The sequence below is a fragment of the Schistocerca gregaria genome, chromosome 5 (assembly GCF_023897955.1).
Source record: "Schistocerca gregaria isolate iqSchGreg1 chromosome 5, iqSchGreg1.2, whole genome shotgun sequence".
NCBI lineage: Eukaryota > Metazoa > Arthropoda > Insecta > Orthoptera > Acrididae > Schistocerca > Schistocerca gregaria.
The window spans coordinates 181,481,632-181,491,181 of record NC_064924.1 but is presented as its reverse complement, the minus strand read 5'-3'; the positions used below and the strand labels follow the sequence as shown (position 1 = coordinate 181,491,181).

Here is a 9,550-nt window from a genome sequence, read left to right as displayed (position 1 = left end):
CTAGGTTTTAAAGGGAAAAGCCGTAATTTTAGTGATCTGCACTACAAAAGAAACAAGAAGCACAACTTAAGGAAAAATAATGTAATGTGTGTTCCAGCTCACAAGCGACATTGAAGCAGGTAGTTCCTGTGACTTAGTATGGACCGAGGTTATGTTCGACAACCGGAATAAATTAATAACTGGCTCCTTTTACCGACCCCCAGTCTCAGATGAAACAGTTGCTGATAATTTCAAAGAAAACTCGAGTCCCATCGTAAATAGGAACCCTACTCATACAATTATAGTTGGCAGTGACTTCAATCTCCCTTCCGTATGTTGACAAAAATACATTTTCAGACCCTACTGTATATAGAAAACAACTTCCGTACTTGTTCTAAATGCTTTTTTCTAAAATTATTTTGAACAATTAGTTCACGAGGCCATTCAAATTGTAAATAGTTACGAAAATACACTTGACCTCTTAGCCACAAAAAATCCTGAGCATGACGACAGATACAGGGATTAGTGAACACACAGTCGTAGCGAGGCTCAATTCCGTAACAAAGAAATTCAGTAAAACTAACCGTGAAATATATCTGTTCATAAAAGCAACTAAAGATTCGGTTGACGTCTAAGAGATTGTCTCCAATTCTTCCTAACTATGTAAGTGAAGACCATGTGTGGCTTAAGTTCAAAGAAATAGTATCAACAGCGAGAGATTCATAACAAATAAATTAATAACTGACGGAACTGATGTCCCATGGTACACAAAACACGACAGAAAGCTGCTGCAGGAGCACCGCAAAAGGCACGTATAGTTTGGACGAAAGCAAAATCTCCGAGATTGGCGAAGTTTTACTGAGGCTCGAAATTTGGTGCGGATTTCAATGCGAGATGCATTTAATAGTTTCCACAACGAAACTATCTCTAGAAATGTGGCGGTAAATCCATAGAGATTCTGGTCCTATGTTAAGTAAACCAGCGGAAAGGCTCCGTAAGTACCTTTACTGCAGGTCGGGCGGTGGGTGAGGAGGAGGAGACAAGGGACACAACCCTTCGGAGCAGGTAAAATCGTGGCATATGTCCGCCGTGGCAAGTGTCCGCTCACGGCTGGCGGCTGTGTTGCGGGTGCCGTGAGGCGGCGCAGCAGCTGGCGCGCGGAGCGGTGGTGGGGGCAGAGCGGCCGTCGGGCCCGCAGCGGCGGTCGCGGCCCGGCCGGCCGGCAGTGGGTGCGCGCACCGCCGCGGCATGTGGCTGCCGCGTTACCAGTACGCGCCCGTGCGCCAGTCCGACGCCGACGCCGACGCAGACGCCGAAGTGGACTGCGACGCCGGCCGAGCCGCCTGTGTGGGCGACGCCTGCGGCGGCAGCCTGCTCGCCTGGTGCCAGGTGAGCCGACCCGTCGGACCACGTGTTCGCGTCCGAGCCCGCGTTTTGCGTTCGCCGGCGACTACCTGTGGCCACCTGTTGCGCGCCGGCGCCCTACTCTCCGCGTTTACGTGTGACGCCCCTTGCCGAAGACGGACACCAGTTTGGGAGAACGAGCTTCGCTGTCGTGTCTACACAAATGTGTTAGCCTGATCAAATATTGAAACTTCCTGGCAGATTAAAACTGAGTTCGAGTCTCGGTCCGGCACATAGTTTTAATCTGCCAGGAAGTTTCACATCAGCGCACACTCCACTGCAGAGTGCCGGCCGCGGTGGTCTCGCGGTTCTAGGCGCGCAGTCCGGAACCGTGCGGCTGCTACGGTCGCAGGTTCGAATCCTGCCTCGGGCATGGATGTGTGTGATGTCCTTAGGTTAGTTAGGTTTAAGTAGTTCTAAGTTCTAGGGGACTGATGACCTAAGCAGTTGAGTCCCATAGTGCTCAGAGCCATTTGAACCAATTTTTTTTCCAGTGCATAGTGAAAATTTCCTTCTGACCAAATATTGTTTATCTGAGAGTGAGCTATTTTACATAAATAGTGTCTACGAATCAGCTGTTCCAATTTTGACAGCTCGATTAAATGAAGTACCTTAGTAATACATGTATCACAGAGTACGTTTTGCTTATGGATATCAGTGAACGGGGAAGAGGTGGCAATTGTTCAATAAAAGATGTTTAAGAATTTTATTCACAACACTTGTCGTTGCTGTTGTTTATCAAACTGAACACGCTTGTTATAGGGAACTACTCGCGATCCTTGTGTTAACAAAATAGGCTTATACAGGGTGGTCCATTGATCGTGACTGGGCCAAATATCTCACGAAATAAGCGCCAAACGAAAAAACTACAAAGAACGAAACTTGTCTAGCTTGAAGGCGGAACAGCTCCATCTATCACAAGACGAAAAAAGTGGTCCAACTAAAACATTCATATTTCTTTACGTACTACATGAATATGTAATAAAAAATGGGGGTTCCATGGCAGCGCCATCTAGCAGGCCAACCACAGCGCCATCTGGTTTCCCCCTTCAAGCTCGACGAGTTTTGTTCTTTGTAGTTTTTCCATTTGATGCTTATTTCTTGATATATTTGGCCCGGTCACTATCAATGGACCACACTGAATGTCATACTAGCGAGACTGACAATGCTTCGCAACTGCTATATATACATCGGAATTGGGTATACGTCCTGGTCTCCTTCTCCTCTCCACCCCTGTCTCTCGCTACCTCTTCGTCTTCCCCCTCTTTGTTTACCTCCTTCTCTTCCCTCACTCTCTGTGAATCACCTCCTCCAATCTCTCTCTCTGTCCATCCCCTGTCCCCGTCACTGTCTGTTTCCTCGTCCCGGTCTTTCCGACCTTGAACTTCCTTTATTATTATAGCCAACAAAACGTGACTGTAAACTGAAGTAACTCAAAATAAATGGGTAAATCGATTGACATCATTGGTACACGGTACACTGTTGTTTAAAACAATTTATAGTCTATGTCCACCTGAATGTTTATTTGAATAACGTGTAAAAACTTGAAATAAGTCTTTCAAGAAGTATTCAATATTTTTGCTAACAACGTGCTATATTAAAAAATATATAGCCTGTATCCGTCCGAGCGTTTATTACAGCATCGTCTAAAAATCAGAAGGTAATCCGTTAAGAACTTTTCGAAGCTTTTGCTGACGACATATTCCATTTATATAGTGCATATATTTGAATACCATCAAATATTGAAAATATGTTGCATGTGTCCGTCCGAATGTTTATTACAGAACCGTTTAAAAATCTGAAATAAATCGGTCACGAACTTTTCTAGATTTTTACTAACAATGTTAAACATAGACTTATCTTTATACAGTAGTATAGACTTTATATTTCCGTACACATATAAAAAATATGCAGCCTATGTTAACCCGAAGGTTTATTAGAGATTCGTGTAAAAATGTGAAGTATTTCGGTCAATCACTTTTCGAGATTTTTGTTGATAATATTAAACAACGACTTGAATTTATATTGTAGTATAGATGACAGTGTAACTGATAGTTCCGTTAAGACTGGTTACACTGTATGTACGAGATATGATCTGAAGACAGGCAACGTTGCCTGATATCGGACATTTTGAAATAAAATCAGCTATTGGCAGACACAAAACAAGCCTGTTATGTTGTTGAGGTGACTGCTGTTGTGGTGGTGGTGGTGGTGGTGGTGATGGTGGAGATCTTAAGTCCACAGTTCTCCACAATAGTCTGTCTTGTGTAAGCGTCTTCATAACTACTGCATCCTACTTTTTTTAACCTGCTTACTGAAGTCAAACGCTCATCACCTGCGACCATTTCTACACTCCCCCCTCCCTCCTGCACTTCCCTCGATTACCAACTTGACAATTCCTTGATGCGACTTATCAACTTATCCACACTGTGCCGTAAATTTCCCTCTTTTTTCGTCCAGTATCTCGTCATTACTTACCCGATCTATCCATCTAAACTGGCCGGCCGGATTGACTGAGCGGTTCTAGGCGCTACGGTCTGGAACCGCGCGACCGCTACGGTCGCAGGTTCGAATCCAGCCTCGGATATGGATGTGTGTGATGTCCTTAGGTTAATTAGGTTTAAGTAGTTCTAAGTTCTAGGGGACTGATGACCTCAGAAGTTAAGTCCCATAGTGCTCAGAGCCATTTGAGCCATCTACACTGGCGGGAAAAAAATCGTATCACTAAGAAGAAGTTGTGCGTCGTAAAGGGAATCTGGTAGGCGTGTTTCTGCATCTGAAAGATTGTGTCTGTTTCAGTTCCGCGTCACTCTCGTCGGAGTGGTATTAGTAGTGCCACAAAGACGATGCAAATCAGGTTTGCTTTAAATACGCGCTTTAACGTTCGTGATCGTTAGTTACCTTTGTGACTGAATGTGGTGAGTTGATGTTAGCCAACAATGCCTTTAAGGTGACAAACACGCCATTATCGAAACCTCACTGAGTTTCAAAAATGTTCAAATGTATGTGAATTTATAAGGGACCAAACTGCTGACGTCATCGGTCCCTAGACTTACACACTACTTAAACTAACTTATCCTAAGAACAACACAGACACCCATGCCCGATGGAGGACTCGAACCTCCGACGGGAGGGGCCGCGCGACCACTCACTGAGTTTGAACGTGGTCTTGTAATAGGGCTACAAGAAGCTGGACGTTCCTTCTGTGATACTGCACAATAACTTGACTGGAATGGAGCGACTGTACGTGATTGCTGACAGCGGTGGTCGCGAGAACATACGGTCGCAAGAAGACTGGGCTCCGGACGGCCACGTGGCATTATCGAGAAGGAAGACCATCGCGTTCGGTGTATGGCTCTGGCGCAATGACTGCATCTGCAGGAGCCATTTGAGCAGTAGTTCGCACCACAGAGACACAACGATCTGTTACAAGAAGGTTACTTCCGTGACAGCTCCAAGCCAGAGTCCCTGTAGCGTTCGTTCCACTGATCCCAAACGACCACGAATGGTGTCAAGCGAGAGTGCCGGCGATGAGCATGTGTTGGTTAGAAGAAGGCCTGTCGAGGGCCTGCAACCAAACTGTATGCCAGCTAGACGCACTGGACCTACAGCTGGAGTTATGGTCATGGGTGCGATTTCGTATGGCAGTAGGAGATCTCTCGTGCTTATCCCATGCATCCTGACTGTACTATTGCACTTCAGTCTGGTGATTGGACCTGCTGTACTGACATTCATGAACACCTCTCCTGGAGGTGTTTTCCAACAGGATAACGTTCTGCCGCTCTGTAACTCAACATGCTTTACAGAGTGCCGACATGCTGCCTTGCCCTGCTCGATCACCAGATCTGTCTCCAGTCGAACATGTACGGAACGTCATCAGACTACTCCAGCGTGATCCACAAACAGCACTAACCGTCGCTGTATTGACCGACAAAGTGCAGCAGGCGTGAGACTCCGTCCCAAAAACTGACGTCCGGCACAACACATTGCATACACGTTTCCATGCCTGCATTCAACATTCTTGCAGTTGCATTGCTTATTAATGTACCAGCGTTTCACATTTGGAATGGCTTACCTCGTCCTTGTATCAACCTTTGATCTTGCAACTGTTAATCATTAATATATTGCCTAGACAAATGTATCCTCGAAATTTCATTACCCTACATTAATCACTTTTTGGTGTTGCAGTTTTTTCCGTCAGTGTAATTTTCGGCATTCTTCTGTAACACCATATTCCAAAATCTTTTCTTTTGTCACAATATTTTTATACTCCATGTTTCACTTCCGTACACGGCTACATTCCTGCCACATTCCCCCAGAAAAGACTTCTTAATATTTAAATGTATGTTTGACATTAATAAAGTTTCTCTTTCAGAAATTCTTTTCTTGATACTACTCGTGTGCATGTAATATCCTTCTGCCAGATAGTACAACCAGTCTACTTCTTTTAGTACCTGATTTTTTAATCAAATTCCCCCTCAAAGTCTGATTTAATGCAACTACATTTCATTGTCCTTGTTTTATTGTAATTCATATTTATCTTACTACCTCTTTTCAAGATACTACTCACTCCGTTCAGCTGCTCTTCCCAGTCCTTTGCCGCCACTGACGGACATACAGTGTCGTCAATCAACCTCTAAGATTTTATTTCTTCTCCCCTTCTTTCTAAATTCCTTGGTCTTCTTTATTGTTTGCTCAATGTACAGACTGATTAACGTCAGAAGTGACGATTAATGGCAGAGAAACTTGGTTCAAATGGCTCTAAGCACTATGGGACTTAAACCTATCTAACCTAAGGACATCACACACATCCATGCCCGAGGCAGGATTCTAACCTGCGACCGTAGCAGCAGCGCGGTTCCGGACTGAAGTGCCTAGAACCGCTCGGTGACAGCGGCCGGCAGAAACTTGGTAATGGTGGACGATCATTACTGTATTCCAGCATTTAGGAGACTAGGAATGGCTATAATCCTTTGCACATAATGTGCAATATATTTGCCACTGAATGCGAGAGGCGATAAAGTAAATTACACAGTAGTTCGATATGCATGATACGGGGTCGTTATAATTAAAATGCAACTGCTCACTGAGGTACAGTGTGGGCTGTTGTTATCGTATGACCACGAAACTTCGTAGATATTCTGATCTGTTAATGCTGAATCGATTGACACTGGAAAGTAAATTAGTTCAAGTTTCGGCAACCAGGTGCAAACTTGGCGCTGTGAATGAAAGAAATATGTATAGAAATGTTTCCATGTACATGTTTATGTATTTGTCAGGTATTGCGAACGGAACATGGGCAACAAATGTCAAACACCTGAAAAAGGTAAAATGTTGATTTTATTATCAACCACTGCGTACACAGAATGAGATTTTCACTCTGTAGCAGTGTGTGCGCTGATATGAAACTTCTTGGCAGATTAAAACTGTGTGCTGGACCGAGACTCGAACTGGGGACCTTTGCCTTTCGCGGGCAAGTGCTCTAAAAGCTGGTTCGCAGGAGAGCTTCTGTTTAGTTTGGAAGGTAGGAGGCGAGGTACTGGCAGAAGAAAAGCTGTGATGACGGGGCGGGAGTCATGCTTGGGTAGCTCAGTTGGTAGAGCACTTGTCCGAGAAAGGTAAAAATCCCGAGTTTCGGTCCAGCACACAGTTTCAATCTGAGAGGAAGTTTCACTGCGTACACAGTTTGTCCATTGTGAGCACCGGAGACGTCGACGAGATAGTGCTTCATCCGTAAAACGAAGTGATCAGCAATTGATCACAGCAGTTCCGGTGAAATCTGAGCAACGTGTTCCTGTATACTGGCTTTCAGATCAGGTAGAAACGCGTTCTTTTAGATATCCCCAGAGCAAAAAGGCACATGGATTCAGATCAGGTCGCTGAAAAACCTCTGGAGATAACACGTTTGTGGAAGGCTGCAGTAAGCAAATCTTTCACAAGGCGAACGACACGGCGTGTTTTCACACAGTTGCGCTCTGCCAGAGCAGGAATCACATGATGTACTAGAAGGTCTCGATAACGTTCAGACGTCACTGTACACTTGAAAGGCGCTCCAGGTGTATTCTCTTCAAAGGGAATGAAGGTGCTTGTGAATCCACACCACACAGTCAGATAAGACGAGTGCAGTGACTCTTCGTGAACAACACACAGTTTAACAATGCACTAAATTCGATAGTTCTGGGCATTCAGTGGACCCTGTAATGTAAATATGCCTTATCACTCCATAGAATACTATCCAGCCACATGTCTTCATCTTCGATTTGTGCCAGAAACCGAGCCGGTCGGAGTGGCCGTGCGGTTCTAGGCGCTGCAGTCTGGAACCGAGCAACCGCTTCGGTCGCAGGTTCAAATCCTGCCTCGGGCATGGATGTGTGTGATGTCGTTAGGTTAGTTAGGTTTAAGTAGTTCTAAGTTCTAGGCTACTGATGACCTCAGAAGTTAAGTCGCATAGTGCTCAGAGCCATTTGAACCGGAAACCGAAAGACAAATTCAGAACGTTGATGCAGGTCATCACGTTTCCATCTGGATCTTGTATTGGTACCAGTGTGTACCAGTGTGAAGCAGACCGCAAAACTTTCCGTAGCGTTGGCCATGGGATGGACACCTGACAACGCATAAGCACTAGCGCTGGGCCCTACCCGGGACACGTGCCGCATTGCAACAACAACCTCGTTAATAACTTCCGCCTGGATAGGAGGGCTTCCTATTCCAGAGGCCACATCAAGCTCACCTGTGTTTTCGAATTTCATTATCATGATCATCTTCAAATCATTTAATGACATTGGGCCTCTCTATATGCCTTTCAGTAGGCCATCCTCTCTCAATGCACCACTGTAATTGCTGCCGTTCACGTAAAACAGATTCATTAACAGCGCACGTCTCTCTTCTCGATAGCCGGATTATTCACTCACGTTATGGCTTGTAAAATGACAGCGCGAATGTCATACTGTCACTCAGTGTACAGCGCCCGATTTGCACCTGGTGCTCGAAGTTGGAAATAACTTGTTTTTAGCGTAAACTGGTTCCGCACTAAGGCACTAAAATGTCTCCTAGTTTCTTTACCATGCGACTATTAGAGTCCACTGAACTTCCATGAGTGACTACACTTTAATAATAACTAACCGGTACAAGAATCTTGTCAGTGGATTAGCTGAGTTATGGCAGGCGATTCCTGTGCTCTGAGCGCAGTCCGAGAATGAGTACAGTTTTGTGACAATCGTAAAAAATTAGGGATGGGAAAGGAAAAGAGGAAGAAGGAAGGCGAAAGATAAGGGTAAAAAAGAAGAAGAAGGGGAAAGATTGATTCCACTAAAATTAAAAGTAGCGGGAACGTATGAAAGGGATTCGAAAAGAGATTCGAATTCAACTGTTTTAAGCAACAGTTGTGTAAAATCTGCTTCCTCCTGCTATCCATATTCTCTTTACTTCTTTCGTGCTATTTACATGAACTGGTGACAAGTGAACCAGCGCAACGAAAGTGAGTGAAATATATTTTATGTTTTGAATCGCGTTATTGCTGCCTGTAAAGAAATATTTGGATGTCTGTTGGTCCATGTGCTCCCTCGCATCATATAATGAAGAACAATTGAAAAGTATATCTTATAATTCATTCTAATGGTGTGACGATCTCAGAAATTACTTAAGCGATGAAACTAGTGGTGTCATTTTAACATACCCAAATGGATTACAATCATTTATTACTCATCTGACCTACTGTAATTTCTCGAGGTATAGAATTCACGATCGAGTTTTTTGGTGAGTAATTCATTTCTTTGTTGTCTCAGACAATGTTTCCTTGAGCATGTAAGTGTGTGTGTGTTATGTGGCTTGGTGTAGTAGACAAATGACGGACTACAGTTTCAAACTTTGTGAGTTCAATTGTCTTTTTTCCTCAATTTCATTGACTTGAACCATTGGCATTGCTCCGGCCATGTGAAAAATATCAAATTCGACGGTAGTTACGATTCCACTTTAAACTATAGGTCCCCGCAGTAACTTGCGTGAATATTTGATGTGCATATTTTAGAGTTTTAGGTGAATAAATGCACAAAATCCGAACCCATCAGGATACGGCTAGATTGATACAGAGTTTGGAATTTGAAGTTTGGCTAATACTTCTTAATTACATCCACTTTGGACTATGTTGTGGCTGGTTACGGTGGAGGTT

General features: G+C 44.3%; 1 protein-coding gene across 1 annotated transcript in view; it reads left to right on the top strand.

Annotated features, from left to right (window-relative positions):
* The first annotated feature begins 1,163 nt into the window (after window positions 1–1,163).
* LOC126272087 (venom dipeptidyl peptidase 4-like) overlaps window positions 1,164–9,550 on the top strand; it is a 1,105,720-nt gene continuing 1,097,333 nt past the window's right edge. Inside the window, exon 1 of the mRNA XM_049974650.1 lies at window positions 1,164–1,368. Within this exon, the coding sequence (XP_049830607.1) occupies window positions 1,228–1,368 (141 nt within the window). The 5' untranslated portion in view covers window positions 1,164–1,227. The remainder of the gene's footprint in view (window positions 1,369–9,550) is intronic.